This window comes from Sorex fumeus, unplaced genomic scaffold, assembly GCF_029834395.1.
Source record: "Sorex fumeus unplaced genomic scaffold, SorFum_2.1 ptg000044l, whole genome shotgun sequence".
Taxonomy (NCBI): Eukaryota; Metazoa; Chordata; class Mammalia; order Eulipotyphla; family Soricidae; genus Sorex; species Sorex fumeus.
The window spans coordinates 7,691,286-7,718,388 of NW_026606101.1; the positions used below are offsets into that span (position 1 = coordinate 7,691,286).

Sequence of the window (27,103 nt, forward strand, 5' to 3'; positions counted from 1 at the left end):
TTGGGTGTGAAATTTCATAAAATTTGTTGAGGATTTTGTCTTCAACTCAGAGGCATTACTCGCCAACCCTATAATGGTGTATACCCTCTAATTCTTCCACAACAATCCATCTAAGTATGGCAATAGAATCTGAAAATCTGTTTCTTAGTATCTTTTTATTTTGGGGTCATACCCAGTGGTGCTTAGGGATCACTCCAGGCAGTACTTGAGGAACCCAGTCATGCTGGGAATCAAACCCATGCCTCCAGCATGCAGATCTTGTGCTCAGTCCATTGAGCTTCCTCTCTGGCCCCTGGAAACCTGTATTTCAATGCTGGAGTCACCATTTCCAGCCACTGAGGCACTCGAATCTGCTAGTTAATCAGTGCTTCCATTCCTTCACTTATAAACTGGGGATAACAGCTGCCCAACCACTACTATACTTGTGTGGGTCAAAAATCATCCCGAGAATCATCTAAATTTGCAAATGGGGCAGGAGAAATACTATGGCAGATAAGACACTTGCTTCACAAACCAGTGACCTGGGTTCAAGCCCCAGCAACACATATGGTCCCTTGAGCCCACCAGGAGTGATGCCTGAACACTGACAAGTGTGACCCTCACTCCCCAAAACCAACCCAAAAATCAATTTGTAAATAGTTTCTGTTGGATATTAACCCTAAGTATTTTAGGCCTCATCAGTGAATTGCCCCTTTTCCTCCTCCAGAGAAGCTTGTCCATGCCCTTGCTAACATCCCTAATTTAGTTAAAGTTCATCTTTAACTTTCCTTTGTGTTGGATATTAACCCTAAGTGCTTTAGGCTTCAGCAGTGAATTGCCCCCTTTCCTCCCAAAGAAGCTTACCATGCTCTTGCTAGCATCCTTAATTTAAATTAAGGATGCTAGCAAGAGCATATATGTACATATATATATATATATATCGCTTTTTGGGTCACACCCGGCAATGCACAGGGGTTACTCCTGGTTCATGCACTCAGAAATTACTCCTGGCAGTGCTTGGGGGACCATATAGGTTGCTGGGAATCGAACCTAGTTCAGCTGCGTGCAAGGCAAACGCCCTACCTGCTATGCTATTGCTCCAGCCCCTTTCCTTTATATTTTTACCTCTCATTGTCACAGTTCCCCAAGTCAGTCTTGATTATTTATAAGCCAAAACTTTTTGGTAATTCTGAACTTTGCATTTGTACTGCTTTGTATTTGAAGTACTGCATATTGTATTTGAAGGTGCCTTTCTATTTCCCCTGTAACCTTTTTATATTTTACTATAGAACAGTGTTCTTTGGTTAAACACAGAAAGACCATTAATGCTATGCTCCTAATATTTGGCAGCTGACTTACTCTGAAATGTATCTTCTGGGCATCCGGCATAATTACTTGACTCAGCTTCAGTTGCTGTAGTTCCTAACACCCGAAAAGGGAGTTCCCGCTGTGGGACCTGGGGACCCAGGGGTAGTGGCAAAGCTACCCCGGCATCGAATTGGGACAGTCTAGGAAGCATAAATGCATGGTCTTGATGCAAGCTGTTATGACTTAAGAGACAGGACCCCCATGGGGGAGGAGAAGCTGAACTGGCCTGAGGACTCAGTCTGAGATTTACGGTAAATCGTTTGCTCTCAGAGCCCAGAGAACTAAGTGTCAAAAGCCTTGCTTGCTCTCAGTCCAGAGAACTAAGTGTTGGGATCTTTGTCTCTTACTGTGTTTATCCAAATACCAAGTATTGATAACATACAACTAGAGGGAAAAATAAAAGCAATGTAGATGTCCCTGGGAGACAGTTAATATCCTTGAGTTAATATCCCCAAGAGAATTTCCAAGACAAATGTGTATTTATGTAAATGATCAATCACACCTCTGTCCTTACCTCAACCCCCCTTCAGATGTTTTATAAGCATGCTGGCAGTTCTGCATTAAACGGGTCATTTTCACCATCAGGCTGTGTTCCCCCGGTCTCCACAGCTCTCTGTCTCCCTTCTGGGGAGGCCTGGGGAGGTGGGGAGGAGACTCTGGACCACAAAGCAGCCCCCACCTTCTATTTTGTGAACACACAGTTTCAAACAAAAATCATTTCCCTCTAGGTTCCGCCAGATTTATCTACATGATCCAATGGTCAGTTGGCTTCCCAGCCCCGCTGACAGCACTGCCCTTTCCCTCCTAGAACCAAGCATCCATACCCTCGTCCCATGGGTGCAGAACATGTAGGTGGGCTCTGATCGGGCGCCACAGCAGCACAGGGCGGGTGGCAGACAACGCCCTTCCTGCTGACAGATCACCTCCCACCAAATCAAGAGAAGGAAGCCATCATTTATTAACCTCTTCCTTTTGGCTGTCAGTACAAGAGATTAGGAGAAGAAGAAAAAAAAAAAGATTCCACAGCCAACCCAATCCTGATGAGCAGGATATAGAAACCAGTTGCATGGCCTGCCACTAGACTAGGAATCTGGGATAATTGTCAGTGTCCTCCTTGGCCCCTACTGCAGAATATTAGATTGCTAAATCATTGTCAATACGCCCATCTGATGAAATTAGGCCCATGGGCCTAAATGGGGCCACTCAGTTAATCTGAGGGATGAACCCAGGAATGTATAGGAACTAAGGTCTCTCTTTTGGCAGATAACCAGAGAAGGGAGATCCGTGTCTAAGCAACTTAAGCTCTTCTTTGAAAAGACAAGCTGGAGCATAGGAAAGGATTTGCGAGTTCTGCCATTTCCTCCTTTGGAGTCCTGTGTTCATGCTGCAGGGGAGGGTCTGGCCCAACAAGGGCTCCATGTCTTCTGACTTTTAAGTGGATTATTTTCTCTTACAGTTGGACCCATTCCTTCTTTTCTCCTCCAAACACACGCCCAAAAAGGCATAAACAGCTATTAGCTGCATTTTTTGTGCATATTAAAGTTCTGCACTTTAAATGTGTCTAAGAGCACGAATAACTTTTCCACCAATGCACTCATCAAAAGTTGTCTATATATTTATTTAATAATAAGGAAAGAGATTTCCAGGAAGAGATACAATTTAAAAGGTCTTTTCTAAACAGGCTTCTTCTTTTTTCTTTCTTTATTTTTTAAGGTAACAGTAGTGCACAACACTGCCGAAGTCTCTGGGGAGTTGGCTTTGACCAGTAACTTTAACCCGGTATGACCCACATTCAGAGCACCCTCATGTCATTTCATCCACCACCATCCATGCTCCGATTTTACCTGCCACCCACCCTCATAACCACCATTCAGTTGTCAGTTTCTGTGTGTTTTGTTTTGCTTTTCTGTTTATCTCATAACAGAACGTTGATCATAAAAACACTAGTGATCCAACCCTCTAAAACAGAATACCACAGGAATCTAGAAAAGGAGAAAACACATAATCTTTCCCGTACCTGAAATTAACCTGCACACACCCCAAAGTGCTCTTTCAGAGACAGCAATAGTTAAAAAAAAAAAAAAAGGGTACAGACACCCTATGTGTAGTGTTCAAATCATAAAACCTAAAGTGGATAACACGTGACAAAAATAAGACAACAGCATCCAAAATCCCCTGCAGATCACAGGATTCAGAGGAAAACGCTGGGTGACTGTCGCAGGCGAAACCCACCGGGCCGGACCGGACGGTGGGCAGGCGGTCACTGATAGGATGGGTACAGCGGGATGTCGCGAATGGTCAGCAGGTTTACGGTGGCCCGTGCACCGCTGGCCGGGTGCAGGCCAAGGTAGTTGTCGGCGAAGCACGCCCTCCGGGACAGCAGGGCCAGCATGTGGTTGAGGCGGGACCGCAGCCCGGCCAGGTGGAGTTGCCGCTCTTTGTTGAGGTTGCGGAAGGAGTCCCGGATGCACAGGTCCAAGGTGGGGCTGCCCCGGAACTTGGCGTGTCCGGGGGTGACCAAGTCCGTGGCGCGGAGGGACGTCTGGGAGCCCAGGGAGCTTGCCACGGAGCCCTGGGAGGAGAGCGAGGACGAGGATCGCAGGCTGGACGACCGTGACACGGACATCCTGGACACTGGGGAGCCTTCCTTGGACTGGGCGGCCTGGGGAGACCCGTCGGCGGTGGCGGCGTCCGTCTGGGTGGCCGCCGCCCTGGACCACAGCGTCGTCTGGCAGCCAGCGGCCCGCGTGCTGGTCACAGCCTGGGTAGCCGCGCACACCGTGTCCGGGCAGCTCTGCGTGGCAGCGTCGCGTACCCTGGTCAGCAGCTCCGCGATGGGCTCAGTCTGGGTGGCAGTGCTGGCCACCCGCGTGACTGCAGGCTCGTCCTGGTGGCTGCTTATGTAGTCCTCGTCACTGATGGTGGAGGCCTCGGAGACGCGGCGTCCGGCTCGGGGCGTCACCCCCTCCTCCTCGGGCTCGGCCTTCCGGGGGGTGCTAGAGAGCCGGGCCAGCCGCAGGCGCAGCAGGTTGCCCAGGGTGGGCTCCCGGGGCAGCGGCTTCCAGTCCACCAGGTGGTCAAACTTGCCGCTGATGCGGAAGCTGGACAGGAGCTTGGCGCTGATGGGCTTGGACTGGGCGTACAGGATTCGGAACTCCAGGTCAAAGTGCTCCACCACTTGGCCTGAGAGAACAACCAGGTTACTGCTGTTGAGTTTGCCGTCTGTCCAGGTGAAACTGAAGACAAAACAGAAGTTGGTAAGGACCGGCCATTGGGAGCGACTTACTTTCCATCTGTGATAAAGGCTGGATATCCCCCGAAGAGCCAGAGATTGGGGAACGCAGAGCCACTGTTCAGTGTGGACCCCACAAAAGGTGGGTATGTGGGTATCCAACACACTAAAACCCACCTACCCTCAACCTCCAGGCTTCCAAAAGGAGCGCCCAGGGAAGCAGCTTTGCAGGGGAGTGGGGGAGAGAAAAGGGAGGGAGGGGGGCGGTCCCAGCCTGTAAAATTGCTCCCTCCTGCACCGCCAGGTTCACTATGGAAGATAAGCCTGTGGATCTAGCTGTGCCACTCGGCCCACCTACGGCTAGAGCCTTTTCTCTGCAGAAGAGGCTTTCACAGGAGCTCCCCCAGCAGAAGAAAGCAATTGTTCCATGGCTTCTGGGGACTGCTGAGAACACGCTTCTTGCACCGGGAGAGAGCTACAAAGGCCACGTCTGTCTTTGCACCTTGGCCTTCAGATGCAGGCTGACTGGGGAACAGCAGCACCAGGGCAGACATTGCATCAATGTCTGGCCTGAAAGGCAAGATGAGCTGGAAACCACTGTAATTTCCCACGCTGCCAAGCTGCATGGGTCACTCAATCCCATCTGCCCAAAAGAGTCTGTGTTAGGATTGAGGGCTTGCAGTCACCCCAGTGAGACAGAGTGAGAAATTTCTATCAGGAGTACCATCTTTTAAACGGAAGACCATAAAGCAGGGTATCAATTGTCCCTTGCAAGCAGGAATCCCGGCTAATGCAAATCCCATCTCTCCCACTTGGAAAACCGCTTTCAAATTCTGAGGGAAGACTTTTTGGGAAACTCTGACTGACATCACAGACACAGGACATGTGGCTACCACCAGAACTTATAAAATGCCCACAACAAATGCAAGTTATCCGTAGCAGCAGCCTGCATGATAGCCTCATCACTGCCGAGGACACGTTCCCTGATTTATACTTTAGAACGAGATAATAACCTGGCAGGCTACCGAATGTAACCTGCCCACACGGCAGAGTCTGGCAAACTCCCCGTGGCGTACCCAATATGCCAAATACCAGTAACAATGATGGGTCTCATTCTTGTAACCCTGAAAGAGCCTTGAATATAGCACTTTTTAAAATCTCAGGGCTAGGACGAAGGAGACGTTACTGGTGCCTGCTCGAGGCAATCGTGATCGTGATACTTTAGAACAACCCCAACCCATATGGAACGAAGATTGTTAACACAGATAAATCCCATTCTAGGTGAAAACCTAGTTTCTCCTGAATGTCGGATGGGGATGAGCTGAGTCTTGTTCCGAGCAACGGCAACACTGTTTGAAGCATCAGTTTCTTCAGGGGCAGGAGCGACAGTACAGAGGGTAGGGCACTTGCCTTGCACATGTCTGACCTTGCACACGTTAGTTCCTGTTTTAGCATATGGTCCTTGGAGCCCACCAGGAGTGATCCCTTAGTGCAGTGCCAAGAGGAAGAAGCCTTGAGCACAGCTGGAGTGTGGCCCCCAAACAAAAACAAAACAAAAAAGAGTTTCTTGAGCCGACAGTCTCACCTTCCATAAACCTTTGCGTGTTCACCTTGATCCTGGGCTGGCACGTAATTAGCACTCAGGGAAGCCTGCCTCTTCAAACTGAGTTTTTCTTTCAAACTCTAGAGACACGCCTCCTGCATAACCATCCATGGGGCAAGCATGCCTCCCCCCGCCTCCCCCTTGCGGGAGCCTCAGGGGTGAAAAAAGTGGATCTCCCCTCCTGGGGATTAGTGTCAGCCACTCATTACGCCCCACCCTCCATTCAACATCCCCACACTCTGCCCTCAGATGCCACTGCAGAGGGAGACATCAAAGGCAGAGGCAGAAGTGGGCACTTTCTGGACTAAAGCCCTAAATGACAAGGTGAGGGACTTAAGTATAAGGCTGCAGCCTGGGCTCGGCCCTGCGCACTGATGCTCAGATCTGCACATGCCCGCCCCTTCCAGGAGTGGAGACTAGGAGGGTCAGGTCCCTCAGAATAGGAGTCACAACGTAACTATTCGGAGCCATAACATAGTACAGCCAGTAGAGAGCATTTGCCTTGCATGTGGCCGACCCAGGTTTGATTCACAGCACTCCATATGGTTCCCCAAGCACTGCCAGGAATAATTCCTGAGAATAGAGCCAGCAGTAAGACCTGAACACCACTAGGGAGTGTGCTCCCCTCACCCCCACTCCCTGCAAATAAAGACATCACTACTCACTGTTCACCTATTCCCTGCACCCCTGGCAAGGCCTGAATCTAGCCCACACTCAGGATGTGGTCTCCACTTCTGTATTTAAGTTTTGTGGGCCACGGACATCCTGAACACTGGGAGAGGACCCCCATAGACTGGTTTCCTCCTACGGGAGGCAGGCACTGATGAACTCACTGCAAGATGGAACTCACTGCAAGATGAACCCACATGGCACCAAAGACTTGCATTGAGAGGAAACAGAAGCATTGGCCTCTATGTGAAGCGCTCCCTCTAAAAAGTTTAGATGATTAAGCGTGGGCAAGTGAGACACATACCTGTAGGAGCCTGTAGCCACTCGGATGCCATCGATCAGTGTGAACTTCTCATGAACCTTCCCAACAATTTTCGTTCCTGACCTGGCATAGTAGATATTTCCGGTAATAGTCCGAACCGTCATCAGCTGTTAGGAGGGGAGAGAGGAGAAAGAGAACAATCCAGTAAGCGCCAGAATGAGGGTTCAGCTTACAATTCCCAAAGAGGTCAAGGTGTTGTTGGTGAGGAGCAGCTGTTGGTCACCCTTCCCTGGCATGCCCAGCGCATGGGATTCTCGGCCTATGGGGCTATTCCAGGGGTCTTCCCCTCACCTCATGTACCCCTTTCTTACAGGGATTGCCGAGACCCTTGGCTTGGAAGGATGTTCGCTCTGCAAGACCACTCACTTTGGAGAGATGCTAAGTAACAGAATCCAGGAAAGAATGCTGAAACAGACGGTGGGGGCAAAAATCATGAAAAAAGCAAACGTGCTACTGCTGACGTTTTAACAACAGTTGAAAGAAGCAAAGCTGGCATTTCTCCTGCTCGCCTGTCAACAGCCTCACTGCAGAAGAATGCAACAACAGCCCCTGCTCACAGACATGACCATAATGGGCCTGGCGGGCAGGCCCAGAGGACACGTCCTCCGACATGAGGCAGAAGCGTCTGGCCCCCAGGTGCTGGATCAGCAACACGGCGGCTACAACAAGCACAGAAATGACACAAGCAGTGCCCGGGCGCTGGTGCGGACTGCATGTCCGCGGAGGATCAGTCTTGCAAAATGACGCACACAATGTACAGATAATCATATGCAAAATACTAAGACAATTTACATTCTTGGAGTGGATCGGTGCTTACTTATCTTTAGAAATCTTCCACGTTCAAATTGAATGTGTAAGATTTTTGCTCAACTCTCTCATTCATTCTACATAGAACAGCCCAACGATGTGACAAGCTCGGAGACCCTGAAAGACACATTCCGGGCCTTCATGAACTACAAGAGGGCAGGGGAAAGTCATGAATGGTTTCAAAGAGATGAAACAAAGCAAAAAACAAAAAAGAAACAGAGCAAGGGTCCGGGGAGATAACTCAGAGTTGAAACTCAGGTACAGGAGCTGGAGCGATAGCACAGCGGGTAGGGCGTTTGCCTTGCATGTGGCCGACCTGGGCTTGATTCCCAGCATCCCCCAAGCAACTCCAGGTGTAATTCCCGAGTGCATGAGCCAGGAGTAACCCCTGAGCATCGCGGGGTGTGACCCAAAAAGAAAAAAGAAAAGAAACTCAGATACAACAAGGTCCCCAAGCAACACTGGATGAAAGCTGGAGACCCCCAAGCACCAGCTGGGTGGCACGGATGTCCCTGGCACCACAAGGCCAGAGCAGCTGTGCACCCTCAGCTCTCATACTGGACCCGGCTGGCCCCCTTGGCTGAGTATCCCTGGAAGTGGCCCCCAACCCTCCTGAGCATCATTGGGGAGAGCCCAAAATTAGAAACCTTGAAACTGGGGCCAGAGTTGATAGCATAGCAGACAGGGCGCCTTCCTCACACACACAGGATCCAGGTTAGATCCGCTGCACTTGATATGGTCCCCTGAGCTCCGTCAGGAGCTATCCCTGAGCACAGAGCTAGGAGTAAGCACCGAGCAACGCTGTGTTTTTTAAAAACAAAAATATTTAAAATCTACAGGAAGGCATCACTCAGAGAAGCAGAAACCTACTTCCACGCAAAACCTTGTACCTGAATCTTCCACGTATCCTGCACATGTCCTGCACGGCATGAAACTGGGCACTCTCTAGCATCCAGCAGAGGGGAGTAGTTTAACACCCTGTGCCCAGCCTGCCCTGGGCTGGAGCGATAGCACAGCGGTAGGGCGTTCGCCTTACAAGCGGCCAACATGGCCGACCTGAGTTCGATTCCTCCGCCCCTCTCGGAGAGCCCGGCAAGCTACCGAGAGTATTCGATATGCCAGACACAGTAACAACAAAGTCTCCAATGGAGACGTTACTGGGCCCGCTTGGGCCCAGCCTGCCCAGGGGCCGTGACCCCTGAGGAGAGAACAAATTTGCCACACCAGGCACGCTGGTGGATCTCAAAGACGCTGTGCCAAGAGGAAAAAGCCAGTCCCACAGGTCATGTGTTGCTAAAATTCCACTTATGTAATATTCTCTGAAGAACAAATTACAGAGATATGGAGCAAACCAGGGGTTAAAACTGGGGCAAGTACACAGAGAGGGCTGTGAACGTTCAGCGCGGGGGAGAACTTTGCAGGGATGGAGAAGTTCTGGCTCGGCCGGGCTAGAGGTGACATACAGCCACACAGGTGATAAGGTTGTAGCAAACAACAGCCACACCTTAGAAAAACGTCCAGATGTTGACATTATACAGTAAGTTATATAAGATGCATATATGGCACCTCTTTCTAGTAGCAATTTATGTGAATCTATTCTGATTCCAAAGTAAATAAGGAGACACCCCTGGCCAAAATAAAAAAAAAACACAAAACCTAGGACAAGACCTGAATTACACCCATTGTATTTTTACCAAAAGGAATACTCTGAATTTACTCAGAGAAGCATCAGAGAAATCCAAGTTCTATGGAAAATGACTGGTATTCTTTTTTTTTTTTTTTGCCTTTTTGGGTCACACCCGGCGATGCTCAGGGGTTCCTCCTGGCTCTGTACTCAGGAATTACTCCTGGCGGTGCTCAGGGGACCCTATGGGATGCTGGGAATCGAACCCAGGTCGGCCGCTTACAAGGCAAACGCCCTCACGGCTGTGCTATCGCTCCAGCCCTGACGGCTGGTATTCTTTTATCTTGTTTTTGGAGCTTGCTTGCTTCTGGCTCTGCAGTCATTCCTGGCAGGGCTCAGGGGACCATGGCATGTGCTGGGGATCGAACCCAGGTCGGGGATCTGCAAGGCAAGGACACTACCCCATAGTGCTAAATCTCTAGCCCTGTTCATTCATTCTTCAAAAGCATCAAAGTCCTGAAAGGCAAAGGAAGTGCTCCAGGAGAGGACGCTAAGGGGCACAACGACTAAATGTTAAGCTAAGGTCCTGGAAGGGATCCCAGAGAGGTAAACAGGGTATCAGCAAGACGATGAATGAAATTTAGACACAAGTTTCAAATTAAGTTTATTTCTTCATTTTCAAATTTGGAGTGAGGTTTATAAGATGTTATTACTTAGAGAATTTCAGCAAAAGACTATTTGGGAATTCTTTGTGTTGATTTTCTAACTCCTTTGCAAATCTGATCTCAAAATAAAAATGAAAAACAAACAGAGGCTGGAGAGATAGTACCGTGGGTCGGGCACTTGTTCTGCATGGGACTTGACCCGGGTTTGATCCCTTGGCACCCCATGTGGTCCCCCAAGCACAGTTCATGAGTGAACTGAGCGCAGAGCCTGGAGTAAGCCCTGAGCATTGCCAGGCATGGGTCCTCCCTCCCACACACCCCCCCAAAAAGAAATAAATGACAAATCACCCAACTAGGGACATCCATGGGGCAGCTGGAGGGTAAAGGAAGAGGACATGAGCCTGGACCAAGTTCAGAGGACCCATACTGAATAACAAGCACAAAACTGGTCCCCCCTGCACAGATTGAAGCCGGTTCTGTGTGCCTTTCGGCCTTCTCCAAGTGATGTGAAGGTCCCTGTGAATGCAGCCAAAGCCCTGCTGAGGACCCTACAACCAGGGCACCCGAGGCTCTGGAGCCAGCCAGGAGGAGAAGGTGCCAGGGACCAATCCTCTCGAGGAGGTCAGTTCCGCAGCAGGGACTGGAGGGGAGAGAAGCAGTTGGGAAAGATGAGGCTTGTCCTGGTCTCAAGGAGGGACCCAGGGAATGGTGAGGCCAGAGGTCCAGACCGCCTTCCGCCCATCCAAGAGCATCAGGACATTCAGGAAGGCAGCAGTCAAGTTAGGAAATGCAAGACATGAATCAGAGACAGTCACCTGGATCGATGCGGAGGCCGGAATGATGATGGATTTTCTGCTGCTGTCACATAGCCTGACAGGAAGAGCACTGTGAAGTGAGCCCATTGGCGCCTTCATTTCTTCACCTGGCCCTCCGACAGCACTCCCTGACTGAGCTTTTTATCTGGCTACCAGGTAATGGCTTTCCAAAGTCTCACTGTCCCTGGCCCCACATATCCTTTTTAATGGACAATTTCTAATCCATGGCTAGTTTGGTTTGTTCCGTCTGCAAGTTTCAATGCGATTCCATGAAGGATTTACTTTGTAAAAAAATAAATACAATTCTTTCTTTGTAGCACTCACGACAAGTCAGTTAATGCTTAAATAAATCTAAACTTCAGTCTCCTCATTAGAGGGAAAAACCAAAAAGAGGCCCAGGCGACGTCACCAAAAGTCTACAGAGCCAGAATAACAGGAGGTGAGCTCACGAGGCCCAGATTCTTTGCTCCTTACACTCACGGCTTCATTCCCACTACCGGGGACAGCGGCAGCTGCAGCACATTCTCACTCATGACGGCCGGGTGGATAATTAAGTTCCAATGAGCACATGTGAACTTGCTTAATTTAGAAAATATGATGGGTGGCCAGGGAGATGGCTCAAAGGGCTGGCGCACATGTTTTGCATGCCAGAAGCCCAGGTTTGATCCCCAGCACTGCATGGTCCCCTAAAGCACCCTCCCCGGAGAAACCCCCGAGTATTACTGTCTGTGGCCCCAAACCATATTCCCAAGAGCAGCCCCTGAGCATGCCTGGCTATGGCCCCAAACCAAAGAATATATCTGTATGATGTCAGAGACAGGCTCTTCTTACTCGTTCTACGAAAGACAAGAAGCTAGGCTAGACGCCTTTTAAATTTAAGCTTAAATTACTTTCATACTCAGAGTAAAGGACATACAAAGACTATTTTTATTTTACTATTTTGTGCTTGTGGTGGACGTGATGTATTCGATATGCCAAACACAGTAACAACAAGTCTCATGATGGAGACGTTACTGGGCCTGCTCGAAAAAAATCAATGAACAACGGGAGAACCGTGACCGTGATCTGGTGTTGGACATGGACTTCATCCGTGAGTCACATTCCTACCCTCCCAATGGCTAACTTTATAATGAGAATGAGACAGTAATTGGAACCGAGTTGGGTGCAGGCAGACGAGAGACGGACTCAGTCCTCTGACAGGCTCTGTATGGACCCTGGGCTCTGTGTCACCCTTCCTGACCTAAAGCCTTGGTAGAATGGGTGGCCGGAGTGACAGTTTAGCAGGTGGGGTACTTGCCTGGCACGTGACCGACTAGGTCGACCCAGTTTCTGTCCCCAGCATCCCACATGGTCCCCAAGCCCTGCCAGGAGTGATCCCTTACAGAGTCGGGGTAAGCCCTGAGCACTGGTGGATATGGTCCCCAAATCAAAATAAATAAATAAAATGTAGGTAGAAGGCCCTCTCACCTGTCAGGGCTTCTCTAAGGACAAAGCTGACATTTATCAAATGCCCAGGCAGTGCCAAAGCCAGTGCAGGCACTTGTCATGTGATAACAACAGGTGATGCCCACACACAGCCCAAGGCAGCAGCGCCCAGCAGCCTCTGTGGCCCAACTGCCCACTTTGGGCGCGGCAGAGCACTGAGCACTGCCTGGGAGTGACTGAGGTCCGAGTCCTCTGGCCTTCCCTGAGGCCAACCATCACTGTGCCCAGGTCTCCATTCCCTGGCGCGTCCATGGGGACACAGCACCCCCCACTGACCCTCGGTCATGTGATCAGCTGAGCGAAACTAGGCCTGGGAGGACACGAACCTTTTCCTGCTCGGGGTGAACTTTCAGATCCATGCACATTTCCAAAAACTGAGTGAGCAGAGCCTGGTCCAGAAGGATGTACACGGCGACGCCCTGTCTCCGGCTGATGTCCTGCAGGTCTCGGAAGATGTCGATGTCGGTGAAAACGTCCATCACCACCGCGATCACCTACAGCATGAGCAGGGGGCAGAGCGGAGAGTGAGTGGACCCCGCCCTTCGCAGAGTCCCTCCCACGCAGGGCGCTCATCCAAAACGCCTCCACTTCCCAAGAGGCTGGGGCCACTGCACCCTACAAACCCAGGGGGCCCAGCAAACTCTTGCAAACTTCTCAAGAACGCAGGGGAAGTCTCTGCCCTGCCGGCCTGCTCCATTCCACTTCTCTCCCTTAACTAACTCCCCATCATCTAGTCACGGCTCAGACCAACAAGCTCTCAAGGTTTTGGAGCTGGCACCCCACCCGATCACCTCCGGGTCTGTGGCTTGAGTTTCCTAAATATATAAAACAGTGACAAAACCTCAGAATTTGAGCCCCTTTCTGGGTGTAACATTATGAAAATCTATAATCATTATCTGATTCTGGCTCATAATCCCTATGGGGGTGTTTTTGCCTTAAAAAACACACACACACACAAAACCACTATGATCTAGAAGGCTGGAGCTCAGGGGTTGTGAGTACAACTGGTTCAGGGGTCTTGACAGAGGACCTACGTGTCCTGCTCCAAGTGGTACAAGATGTGGGCTCAGAAGTGACAGACTGGTCAGTGGTATGGGAAGACTGCAGCTCAGAAGCGGTGGCTATACCTGCTTCTGGAGTCTTGACAGAGGACCTAAGTATCCTGTTCCTAGTGGCCTGAGATGTGGGTTTGGGGATGATTTCACGGCAGAGCCTGGCAAGCTCCCCATGGTGTATTCAATATGCCAAAAACAGTAACAATAACAGTCTCATTCCTCTTACCCTGAAAGAGCCTCTAATACAGCAGCGTTGGGAAAGACAAGTAAGGAGAGGCTGCTAAAATCTCAGGGCTGGGACAAATGGAGACGTTACTGGCGCCCGCTCAAGTAAATCGATGGCCAACGGGGGGATGACGGTGATACAGTGATACAGTGATGATCTAGAAAGGCCTTTTCCCATCTCTCTCCCCCCTCCAACTCAAGGCTTCCGACTAGTCAGGATTGGTAGTCAGCCCCTCCTTGCTGCTGCCCTATCTTCAACAGTCCACTCCTTCCCCTGGTGGTCTAGAGTCGCCCAATGCCTTCCAAAGCCCCTGCTCCTCGTCTACCGAAGGTGGGCTCTGCAATTCTTTGGGCTCTGCCCAAGGAAGCCTGCCACAAGAACATGGAAATGCGTCCCGGGGATTCTGCTCCGAAGGCCACACCAGCCCATTCTCCTCAACAGCATGGCCCCTTCAGCACCCTCTTCCACCAGTCTGCCCCCCATTGCCCCCCAGCCTTTCTCTGTGCTCAGTGCTGCCTTTCGGCCATGTATCCCTAGGCAACTTATAGCTGTTTGGGATGTGGGTTGTGTAGCCACAAAGCAGGTGTGTGGGGAAGACTCGATGCCAGCTCCAGGAAGGGCAAGTTCCAAGGTCCCGGACAAGCATGTGCGCGTTGGTCCACTCCCTAGTGCAGGGCTTGGGCCGGCAGCACAGCTGAGCCTGAGGGACAGCACCGGTGTGGACCTTCCCTAGCTGCAGAGGCAGGTTTAGAATGGGCAACCACGGTCACCTCTCAGAGGAGCCATGAGTGCCACACACACACTGTGGGGCCAGGCCCAGCCCCTACACCAAGAAATCTGGTCTTCTGAGGGCGACAAGGGAAAGGCAGGGTGACCCAGGGACAGGAGTGCCCCGGGGCTCCACTGGGAGGGGCCCTGGCAGGCAGGAGTGACTGGGAGCAGCGCCCAGGGAACAAAGCCAAGCGGTGAATTTTGATTCACCACTCAATAAAGCGTGTACAAACAACACCTTCACCAGAGGGTGAACATGGATCAAATGTGCTGTGAGGTTCCCTGTTTGGTTTTGAAAGTCTCAAACTTTCTGCCCCGGAAGAAGAGTTGGATGGAAGTGATGCTTGTCCCGAATGCCCACAGGGCTCAGGGAAGTTCAGAGAGGCCATTTCCTCAGATGCTGCACCTCTCCACCCCACCTTCGCCTCCTCAAGTCTGGCTTCTTAGGGTCATGATACGTTTTAAATTTTGCTTTAGGGAGGCTGGAGCGATAGCATAGCGCGTAGGGCATTTGCCTTGCATGCGGCCAACCCATGTTCGATCCCCAGTATCCCATATGGTCCCCCAAGCACTGCCAGGAGTAATTCCTGAGTGCATGAGCCAGGAGTGACCCCTGTGCATTGCCGGGTATGATCCAAAAAGCAAAAACAAACAAAAAAAATTTTGCTTCAGAGCCTGAGAGATAGGTCACGGGCCTACCTAGCATGCAGCCAACCCCAGCTAAATCCTCAGCACATGGTCTCCCAAGTACAGCGCTGGGAGCAGACCCACCAGTCACCACCAGGCAGGGCCCGTAAGCAAAAAAATTTTTTTTAAGTTACTTTAGGGACAAAAGAGAGCGCACAGGAGTTAAGATGCTGGTCTTGCATATGGCTGATCCCAGTTAGATCCCCGGTCCATTGGTACCCCCCCAAGCACTACCAGGAATGAACCCTGAGCTCAGAACCAGGAGTAAGGCCTGAGCATTCCATGGGGTCATAGAATGGGGTCCAACATGGGGTCCAACTCCCTCCTCCCCAAATCTCCTTCAAAATATATGTCCGTATAATTATTAGAAAATGTTTGATCTGTCTACCTAAACCTTTGGCACTTGCAGCCTCCTTTTGTCCCCCAAATTGCCACCATATGGAAATGTATAAAACAGAAAACAGGGAAACAAATCAAGTATTCACTGATAATTATCCAGACATTTACTTTGAAACAAACTGCTGAAGTTACAGGACACGCCTTCTCCTCCTTTGCCCCCCATAGGGGCTCAGGTTCACAGACGTGTAGGCAGCCATGGCCTAGAGCAGGACCTGGAAGCAGTGAGCGGTGGGCATCCTCGAGGTCCCAGCCTTGCTCACCATCCTCCCCACTGGTCCCTCCAGACCCTCCAGGCCCCAGGCCGCAGGTCTGCAGAGCTACCCTCACCCTGGGCTTTCCCAGACCTCTGCAGGGCGTCTCTGCTGAGTGAGTCTGAGTCCAGCCACTAGACCAACCAGCCACAGTGCCTCAGGGGTCGGTGCTCACGCTGCAGCTGCTGGCCCCGAGGAGGATGCTGAGGCTTGAAAGAGCTTTGTGATAGTCCAGGGCTCCCCGTCCTGGGAGCATGGAGAGGGAGAGATGCCAGGCCATGGGGGGAAGCCCATGCCCATCAAATGTCCATCAGGTGACGAAGCCTCTCCCAGCCAGACCCACGCAGCCTGGTCACTCTGAGGCCTGGTGAGTTCTGCAACAGTGACTTCTGAGTCTGGCCCAGGGAACACCGGTGACACAGGCCAATCCGCCCCCTGCACAGAGCTGTGCTTCTCCTGCCAGACCTGTGTGGAATCCCACCCCGTAACCTAGGTGACAAAACGCCCAACCTGACCCAACTATCCCCTGGGCAGCTGCAGGGGGGGATCCAGTGAGACCTGTAGCTGCAGAGGCAGGAGGTTTGGGGGTGCTGGGAAGGGCCCTGGGGTGCTCAAGTGACTTTCCACTCAACTGCAATGCTGCCCACTCGCCTTCATGTGAAGAAGTCCTAGGGAGATGCCATTACTTCCAAAACCCCATCAACTGTTACCCCCAATTTATAGGTAAGTAACTGAAGCGTGGTGAGGTTATGGAATTTGTTCAAAGCGACACATTTCAGAAGTCTCAAAAGAGATCAATTAGCTGCAATAAGTTCTCAGATAGCTGCTCCTGGCTGGGACCTCCGAGGCATTCTCAGGAGTGGGGTGGGCTGAGGTCCCGCCCTGCCAAAGCCCTGGCAGCCCCGCCCACACCCCAAAGTCACCGCCATGCCTCCGGTCAGACTTCCCAGTTAAATATTCTGAAGTATTCGGAGAGCCCGGCAAGCTACTGAGAGTATTCGATATGCCAGACACAGTAACAACAAAGTCTCCAATGGAGATGTTACTGGACCCGCTAGAGCAAATAGATGATCAACGGGAGGGCCTTTACTTTACTTTACTTTATCTGGAGCAACATCTCCAGAAAATGCACCCCAGCAGCAGCACGCCAGACTAGATGGGATGTAACGCAGAAGACAACCACTTGCAACTAACAAAAACATTAACACAGAAGGCTCAACTTCCCACCACTGCTTACAAGGACTTAAGGTCCCCATGGTGAGAAGCCACAATTTTCACAAACTTTCTTCTACGGAAATATTTTTTTCCCCCATCGTTCTGTTAGTCACTTAGTGGCGGCAACAAGCAATATAAAATAAATTATTGTGGGTCTCCTACCAACACGGCTTGAGGTGTGATTGGGCAAATGCAGTCGGGGTGGAGGGAAGATGACAGTGGTGGTGGGATTGGTGTTAGAATACTGAATGCCCGGAACAAATCACAAACAACTTTTTAAACCATAGTATTTAAATAAAGTGGGGGAGGGGGAGGGGAGAGAAAAAAAAAAAAAGAAGAATGACACATTTCATGAGTGCGAGGAGCTGAAATTTCAGCCCAGGACCACACCAGTCCAGAGTCCTGTGGGAAAGTGTTAGACTAGACGGCAATTCCAGGAAGCGTTAACCTCCAGTCAACAGATGATCAGGAACTTGGAATAAATGCTGAAAGGATCAGTCGACAATTTCACATAAAGGATGGGGGCTCAAACCCACCACGGAGGCTGACAGCGAGGAACACAAAACCCACAGATTCAGGAAATTCTTTTACTCTGTGAGTGGAAACTTCTCAGTTCCGCCTCAGACACCATGCCTCTCCCACTGCTGGGGGCACTGCTGGCTGAGGGGCATGAGCTGAATGGGAAAATCCGAGGTGGGGAACAGGCTGAGGAATTAGGGGCGGGGGGGGGGGAATCTGGCGCCCCCCTGCCCTTCTTCACACACGAGCAGGTTAGGTTCCTTGGCCAGCTAGCATCTGTGAAATGCATCTACTGCCACTGGCCGTGTGTGAGGTTCAGTTGGGGCAAAGTCTCCTGTCGGAAACTGAGGGCTCAGCATCCCCAGCCCTCCTGAGCTCCCTGTGCCACCCACCAGGCCCCTTCAGGTTCGACGCAGTCTGACTCAGGTACCTTTGGGGCTGGTCTTGGACCTAGCTGGGCACATGAGCAGCCTCCAGGGGCCACTCAGGGCCAGTTGTTCCAGTTCTGAATCCAGCTCTTCCGGGGCGGAAAGCAGGAAGTTCGTTCCAATCCTCCCTCCTGCTGTACCTCGGTTTCCCTCCCTCCCCTACCAGGGTCACCTGCACAACATACCTGGCATCCCCCAAACTTCTGTGCACCCTCCGGGCTGCCCGGAACCCTCTGGAGGGTGATCAGTAGCAGCTCGTCTGCTCGGCTCCTGCTGTTGACTAAATGACCCCTGAACCCCACTCCTCAGCTCCCCGGGACCCTTGCCAGGTATTCTGGAGAAGTTCCCACTCACAGAGTAAAAGATCTATTTCCTCCCCACTTTCTACATGTTGTAACAGAACAAAAACTCTCTCTTTGGCATCTCTAAAAATCTTTACACAGGAGCCAAGAGCTAGTATGGCAGGAAGGGCACTTGCCTCACCTGAGGCTGACCTGGGTTCGATCCCTGGCACAGCACATGAGACCCCCCGCTCCCCCCCACCAGGAGTGAGCCCTGAGTACAGAACCAGGAATGAGCCCTAAGCACTCCTGGGTGTGGTCTCCAAATTAAAAGATAACAAAAACAGTCTTTAAACTGTCTCATCTTCAGGGTTTAAAAACGAAAATGTAGGGGCAGAGAGAGAGGATAAGGAAGTAAGGGGCTTGCTCTGCACAGAGTCAACCCTGGACCACATAGGGCACCGCAAGGAGCGCCAGGAGTGACCCTGAGGTAAGCCCTAAGCACCACCCAGTGTGACCCAATGCAGCCCCCAATGCAAAAAAAAAAAACCCCATAAATTTTCATAACAAAGCCCACCTTTGTCTCTTAGAATTATGCAAACATTTGCCTGTTTGCAAAATCCAGTCTACAAGACAAAGTCGATTCAGAGATACCTAGTTTCTGTTCTTACTCCTTCCCTCTTTTCTACTTTCCCTTCCTCCCTGTCCATCAAGATAACAATTTCTATTAGTTTTTCTTCTATTATTTCCACTTTTGAAAATACTGAAAGTTTCTATATGTATGCATAAAACAACTGTTCGTTGCAAACAAGTCTGTGTACCATGCGTGTATGTGTGTGTTCATTTCCTTCCTCGAGCAAATCGATGAACAATGGGAGGGCAGTGCTACAGTGCTATAGATACAGGTGATACACACACTTGGCTAGGCAAGTGCTATCAAACAGAACCTTCTGGATAGGTTCTGGGAAGAATGCAATGTTCTATGTCTGCGCTGCCCAACCTGGCAATTCAATGCTTGAAGGATGTCTAGTGCAATCAAGGAACTGGATCTCACTGCATTTCTGCTTGTTTTGAGGCCACACCTGGGTGTACTTTGGGGACCAGGTGGTGTTTGGGAGCAAATCCAGAGTTCCCAGAGGCAAAACACGGCTCCAGTTCTTTGAGCTGTCTCCCAGGCCCCACAATTCACTTTAATTCCTATAAAAAATAAACAGCCCACAGGAAGCTAAGGAGCCCGCAGCTTCGAACTCTAAGAGCAAAGCTTCAGGTTGAGAATTACTGTTCAATGGGTCCAAAGTTACTGCTGAAGAAAATTGAAAAAAAAAATTGGTCTGGAGTGATAGAACAGTGGATAGGGTGCTTGCCTTGCATGTGGCCAAGCCGGTTCGATCCTCAGCATCCCATATGGTTCCCTGGACACCATCAGGAGTTAATTCCTGAGTGCAGAGCAAGGAGTAACCACTGAGCATTGCCATATGTGACCCAAAATGGAAAAAAAAAAAAACCTTTAAAATTTTAGAATTCCTGGAGCACTCGGATGCATTCATGGCCTCGTGATATCTCATACTTTTTACACCACTGATATACCAAGAGTAGCATACCACATATGACAGAATGTAAAGTACAAGGCAACCAATCTTGATTTAAAAAAGAATTTTTTTTGGCATACAGGCTCAACCTTTAACAACATGTTGGTAATCTCTTATACAGAGGCTTAATGGCTCCAGGGTAAGATACAACAATCTTCATACACTTCCCACTAAGGAAACTTCTCTGGATCATTTTTAGCGATTATTCATAACAAGCACTACAAAATAAATTCTTCAGGGGCAGGCTCTGGCGTTGGTAGGAATATTCGAAATAATGGTTATGGGAAGATGTAATGGTGGTGGGATTGGTGTTGGAATACTGAATATAATAAATTATCGTGAACACTGTAGCACTGCACTGTCCTCCCGTTGTTCATCGATTTGCTCAAACCAGCACCGGTAACGTCTCCATTGTGAGACTTGTTGTTACTGTTTTTGGCATATCAAATACGCCACAGGCTTTGCCGTGCGGGTGGGATACTCTCAGTAGCTTGCTGGGCTCTCGAGAAGGGCAGAGAAAACGTGGGTTGGCAGCGTGCAGAGCAAACGCCCTACCCACTGTGCTATCACTCCAGCCCTACCTTTTCTTTCTTTTTTATTTTTTTTTAAATCTTCTTCAGCAGTAAATAAAATTGAAAAAAAAATGATAAAAAAAGTTCTGGAGATGGATGGCTGGTGTGATGGTGAAAGCATGTAGTGCCATTGAACAATACACTTTTAAAAGCGTGGTCAATTTGTCATCTATACTTCACCACAATTAAAAATTAGTGGAAAGCCCAGAAGCAGGCCTGCCTCACAGCCGGGGCGCTGCTGTGATCCCAGCTCTGAGTGACCCCAGTGGGATTCCCTTTTGGGAGTCCCAGTGCCACAACCAAGTTGTTTTCTCTCTAGTACCATGACCAAGTACATGATCCAGGTCACCTCAACAACAAAAATACAGGGAGAGGAGGGCAAATTAAATAAATAATTAGCCAAATGTCCAAAGTCCACAACCCCCTCCCACCACCACCACCACCAAATCCAACCTGTGACACCTGAGGATCAAAATCCACATTTAATCCAGCAAGACACTTTCCTGTCTGCTGAATCCAGGGGCCGGTGTGCGGTCACAGAACCACACCACACTAGCCAGGAGCAGCACTCCACGGTGACAGGTCACTGAGACCAGCAGGTGAGGCCAGCACTTCTCATTTAGGGGCAATTTCATGCCCCAGGAGAGAGCAATAGTGAAGCGGATAGAGCACTTGCCTTGCCAGTGACTGGCCAGAGTTCGATTCCCCGCATCCCACACGGTTTCCCCCGAACCCACGAGGAGTGATTCCTGAATCTAGAACCAAGAGGAACCGCTGAGCACCGCTGGGTGTGGCCCCAAAACAAAACAAACAACAAAAAAACTGTGGTAAAATAGATACTGGCAGACAAAGTGCCGTCTGAATTTCTAAGCGTTCAAATCAGCAGCAGCTTCATGTCCAGGACGTTGTGCAACCATCACGATTTGATCCCAAGACGTTTCATCACCCAAACTCCTAACATAAAGGGACAGTGCCCCCCAGTCATGAGGATGACTGTTACAGGTGGAGGGAAGGGCACGCCTCTGATACCTAGGGGCAGAGGTCAGCTAGGCACAGACCAGCACCCCAGGATGGAGAAGCAGTGGCTGAGGTGAGAACCCCACCCTGGGATGATCGGGGCTTCCGGACATGGGATCCCACTGCATGGGTTCGATGGGAACTCAGGGGACAGATGGCGCAGGACCGGGAGGGTCTCCTCAGAACAGCCCCAGGCGCACCGGAGTCTCCAACACATTCCTCAGCTGCTCATCCTCCCCATCAACACCAGATCCTTCCATGAATGTCCGGGTCATCCAAAGGATGCCTAAGCGGAAGCCAGCACCAAAGCTCCTTGTTCCACAGAGCAGCTGAATAGGAAAGGGCGGGCAGGTAAGAACCTGTGGGTGGGGTGAGCTCAGGCCAGGAACCCCCCATGAGACCAGGAAGAGCATGTGGCACATCCAGGCATGTGTGTGTGTGTGTATGTGTGTTGGGGGAGGTGTCTCCACGTCCTTCTGATGTGTAGGGGCCACTGCCCGCCAAACACTGATTCACCAGGCCACGGAGGAGGTGGACTGATGCACTGACAGTCTGGGGGTAGAGGCTCTGGAGTTGGGATGTCAGGGAAAATCTGTGTAGCTCAAATTCATCACTCAAATGCCTCAGGAAGTGAATGTCTCAGCTCCATAAAGTTCAGGATCGTCAACATTTCCTCCTGCTCTAGGGAAACCTGACCAAACACGTCAGCAGTCAGTGGGCATTCAAGACGGGGGATAAATGCCCTATGGGGTTTTCTGCATTTTGTTTGGGGGCCACACCCAGCCCAGCAGCGGTGCTAGGAGAGGAAGGGAATCCTGCAGGCAGGGCTGGGGATGCAACTGGGATTGGCCAAACGCAAGGCAAGTGCCTTAGCCCCCCAAAACTATCTCTCGGGTCCAACCCTGGTGGTTTTAAATCTGGTGCCTTACCAGGTGGGGCTGAAGGCACAGACAAACACCATCGGAGTGCCTAGAGACAACCCCACTCTGGGCAGGTGGAATCCATCCGTGACCTACTTTCCTTCTTTCATCAGCGCCCCCTAACTAGACAGTCTCCAGAGCGGTCCCTAAGCACTATAAGCTAAAGGGTTCAAAACGTAGCCTGGTTCCTGGAGCGTCTGCTCAGCTCTGGGATGGACCCTCCCCAGGAGCAGGCAGCCCAAAGGCTGGGGGTTGGCTGCCTGGGCTTCTTGTGTCCGTGCCCGCGCTCCTTCCAGAACCACACCTGAAGATGCAAGTTGGGGCAAATCGAGCTGCACACAGCAAGCCAGGTGCCAGCCCCCTCCTGCTCCAGCCCAGCTCCACCCTCTGGTCACTGTTGGAACCCTGCTGTTGAATGCCTGAGAAGCTCCTTACAGCCAGGTGCCTCCATTCACGGCCAGAAGAGTCCCAGTTCTCCCTGGGTCCTGGGCCAGAACGAGCAACGTGTCAGCCTGAAACGCACTGACGGCAAACCCAAACTTTAGGACCCTGTTCTCTTGAGTTATCAACCCCCTTTCCACATGATGGGAAAGGGGTGGGGGGCGGGGGGTCCTCTGCCACCTTCTCACTTCTTCCTCTTCAAACCGACCACCTCAGTCATCTTCCTGAAAGGGACAATGCCACTGTTCTGTTACTAGGGAACACAACTCAAAGATTAAAGCAAAACAAAATCCCTTGGGGCTGGAGCAATAGGACAGCAGGTGGGGTGCTTGTCTTTTATACGGCTTAGTCAGGCTTGACCCTTGACACCCCATGTGGTCCCCCAACCCTGCCAGGAGTGATCCCTGAGTGCAGAGTCAGGAGTTAGCCCTGAGTAACACCAGATGTGGCCCCCAAATCAAGTTCCGTCTAAGAAACTTGAAACCGGGGCCGGAGGATAGTACAGCGGGGAGGGCGTTTGCCTTGCATGCGACCGACCAGGGTTCAATCCCTGGCATCCCATATGGTACCCAAGCACTGCCAGGAGTGATCCCTGAGTGCAGAGCCAGGAGCAACCCCTGAGTATTGTTGGGTGTGACCCAAAAAAACAAAATAAAGAAACTTGAAACATCCAGTCTGCCGAGAACCAGGTCCTGTCAATCCTCTTCCCACAGAGCTGTCCCCGAAACTGAGAGGGCTGCAGACAGTCAACAGAACCTCTAGAGAGAGGTGGCACTGTGGCCTCCTGCCAGCCCCGGGCTGACTGCACTGCAAGCTTCCAGGCCCAGCGCGGACCCCCGACCTCTGAACAAGCTCCATCACATATGAGTGCCCGGCCATGGGAACCGCCCAGGAGGCCACCTCTCAGCTCTCCTGGAAACGGCCTAAGGTTTGTGACTCCCCGGCCACCTCGGCATAGCCTCTGGATCTGGAGGGCTGTGGCTAACGGCAGGGCCACTCCTGTGCCCATATGCCCCTCCTCCTTCCAGAGTAGCAACGCCTGCTTCCTTAAGCCCCTGACCCCCATGGTCAGGGATGGCTCCTGACACAAGATACACACAAGGCAGAGCGTGGAGGCTGACAGTGGACGAGAGACGCTGGGCCTTGTTATGGCCTCGCTGGGAACCTCCAGCAACCAACTTCTCCGTGTCTCTGTTCTGTCACCCGCTGGACGGAGATGTGATCACACCTGTCCAGGGATTGCTCAGAACCACGCCTGGCAGAGAAAGCATCGTCATGGTGGCTTTGGCTGCGGCACGACATGCATTTGCCACAGAGGCCCCTGGCCACCGTGATGTCCGCACCCCCCACCACTCTTCACCTTCTCCTCAGCTCCTCCCCCCTCCCCCTGCATTCCCTTCCCTGTCCAAGCACAGTCAAGTTCAGTCAGTTCTGCCTAACACTCCTCACGACTTCCCACACCAGGCACAGCCCCTCCTCTTCTCTCGCCCGGCCCTCCCCACAGGGCTCAACCACCAGGAGTCCTGTGTTACCTCTAAACCATCACCTTCATGCCGCCCACCAGGACCCCAATCTGATCGTGCTCCTCCCCTAAACCTTCCATGGTTTCTTCCCCCTGCACCTTCAGGTCACAGGGCAAAACCCTGGGTGGCCTGGCCCTCACCTGCCCCTGCAACTCCTCTCCCTTCGTCACCCTCGGCCTCTGGGGGCTGCTCCACTCCTGGGCTCAGCCCAGGCTCTGAACTGATGGGTCCACCCAGTCCTCCAGGACCCCGCTCCATGTTCCCCACCTGAGGCCTTTTCCTCACTGCCTGGAGCAACAAATGGTCAGCTCTCAAATGTGGGCCAGGATCGTTCCCCAGAGCCCCAGGCCCGGGCACAGTGCCAGATACACAGCAGGCACTGAATAAGCAAGGAAGGTGGCCTGTGGCGGGGACATGGAGAACTGCTCATCCGGGTTCAACCTCTCCACTGCTGCAGTGGAAATGGCCCAAGTTCCAAACACAGAAGCGGGAAGACAGCAGCGCATGGCTGGATCAGGGCAAGAGGCAGGCAGCAGGTGCTAGCCAGGAGGGCCAGCCTGAGAGAGCCCCCAGAATGACAGGGCACCGGGAAGCACCCGAGGCCAGGCATGAGTCGCAGGCCCCTTTCTCTCCGACCTTAGCCTTAGCCCGCTGCCCCTTCGCTGCCACGAAGAACTGGCAGAGGGTGAACAAAATTCCTCTGTGGAGACCCACTGGTCAGGTGCTGGGGGCTGGAGTTCTCCTCTTGGGGGCTGGATGGGGCAGCGGGGTGGTGGGGGTGCTCTATGTTCTCAGTAAGCCTTAGTGTCTGTAGCAACAGCACCCCCAGACCACTGCAGGGTTGCCCTGGTACCTGTGACTGTGTCAACTCCCCCTCTACCCCCAACACACATACAAACCCAGCGGGTAAAGAAAAGCAGCAAAGGGGTCCTGGTGGGTCAGGGCGAGTTTCTGGGCTCTGCTACAGGCAGCCAGACTCAGCCACCAGCTCTCCCTGCTGGGTCCTACCTTGCTTTAAGCCAGGCACACGGAGAAACGAGACATGAGCCAAGGATGGCAGCAGACAATGGTTCTGGACTAGAGTCTGCCACCACACCCTTGCCTGTTCCACCAACCCCCGACCCCCACCTTGCCTGCTGCCCTTGTCCTCCCTGACCAGAAAGCAGGTGGGCCCCAGCCCTGAGGGGAAGCCCAAGCCCATATGAATAGAGATGATTTCAGCGCAGGGTCTCTGCATTTTAGAAAGCTGCAGGCCCCAGCTTCATTCAATCCACGGGGATGGGCACTCCCTCTTCAGGGTATGTTGGTGGGAGCACACCAGTGACTCTTGCAGTTACCTTCCACAACAGAGCGGGAAAGGAGAAAAAAACCCAACAAAATCCTAAGGTCACACTCTAGTGGTTTCTGGACACAATGTTTCCAGGAGAGCATCTCTGAAACTTCCCCACTTGCAGCGGGTGTCCGGACAGTCCAACTAGCCAGGGCACGGAGTGGGAAGCAAGGAGGGGGTAAAAAAAAACTCAAAAAAAGAGCCCTGCTGGGACAGTAGAAATCTAGGGTTGGCTGTCAGCCAGGAAAATTGGTCAAGCGCTTGGATTTGAACTGAGATTTGGCAACGGGAGGGACCTCTAGGTTCCCCTCTCACAAGAGGGGGTGGGACGGGCACCCGTTGGAGCCCGATTCCCAGCATCCTTGGCAACATCCTTGAGATTTCCAGATTTCCTCCCCACCCCCAAGCCCCGCTACCAGGGGCGGCCAGCGGCGGGGGTGGGGAGGGATCAGGGAACCGAAGGGGAGTCGAGAACCCGGGTCCCCCCTGGCTCACGCTCCCTAGAGGCCTCGCGGGGTCCCCGCCGTCCCCGCCCCCGCCCCCGCCCGGGCGCTCACCTCGCGCGCCGAGCGCAGCTGCTGGCGCAGCGCGTCCTTGCAGCCGTAGGGGCCGCCGGCGCCCGCGCCGCGGGGCTGGAAGTGCGCGTGGACACGCGTGGCGCCGCGGTAGGCGCCCTGGTAGAAGGCGGGCCAGCCGAGCTCCAGCGGCGGCGGCTCCACGTCCGACAGGTCGGGGAAGTAGGTGCCGGACGAGCAGTCGTGCGAGGAGCCGAACGAGTCCTCGGCGCCCGCCGCCGCCGCGGCCGCGCCGTCCTGGCCGGGCCGCTGGGCAGCGCGCAGGATGGTCCGCACCTCGTCGGGGTTCAGGAAGCGGCTTAGGCGCTCGCGCCGCAGGAAGGCGGCGAAGGCGTCGGCGCCGCCCGCCAGCAGCTCCTCCAGCGCCAGGCGCTGCGCCTCGCTGTACAGCTCGGCCGGGTTGGGCGGCCCGCACGGCGACAGGCAGGCGGCGGGCAGGTCGTCCAGGCGCTCGGGGAGCAGGGCCATGGCGGGGCGGCGGTGGCGGCGCGGCGCGGACTCGGGCTCGACGGCTGCCCCGGCCCTGCGCGCCGCCTTATAAGCGCCTTTGAATCGGCCCGGCCCGCGCTCCGCCTCTCCCATTGGCTGCTTGCCCCTAACGGCGCAGCCGGGACGCCGCTACCGCCCCGCCCCCGAGGCCTGCTATTGGTCGAGGCGCCTCCCGGAACCGCCCCTTGCGCTTCCGCATTGGCTGCTGCTTAGCGGCTCCGCCCCGGAGCTGGCTGCGGACTTGCT

At 52.5% G+C, this 27,103-nt stretch overlaps 1 protein-coding gene across 1 annotated transcript; it reads right to left on the reverse strand.

Annotated features, from left to right (window-relative positions):
* Positions 1-3,607: 3,607 nt before the first annotated feature.
* Positions 3,608-26,838, reverse strand: FAM83D (family with sequence similarity 83 member D). Its single transcript, XM_056121821.1, has 4 exons — positions 26,351-26,838; positions 12,896-13,063; positions 7,156-7,280; positions 3,608-4,583 (listed from the first exon to the last, which is right to left on the reverse strand). The coding sequence occupies exons 1-4, from the start codon at positions 26,834-26,836 to the stop codon at positions 3,608-3,610; spliced, it is 1,755 nt and encodes a 584-aa protein (XP_055977796.1). The 5' UTR covers positions 26,837-26,838.
* Positions 26,839-27,103: the final 265 nt, after the last annotated feature.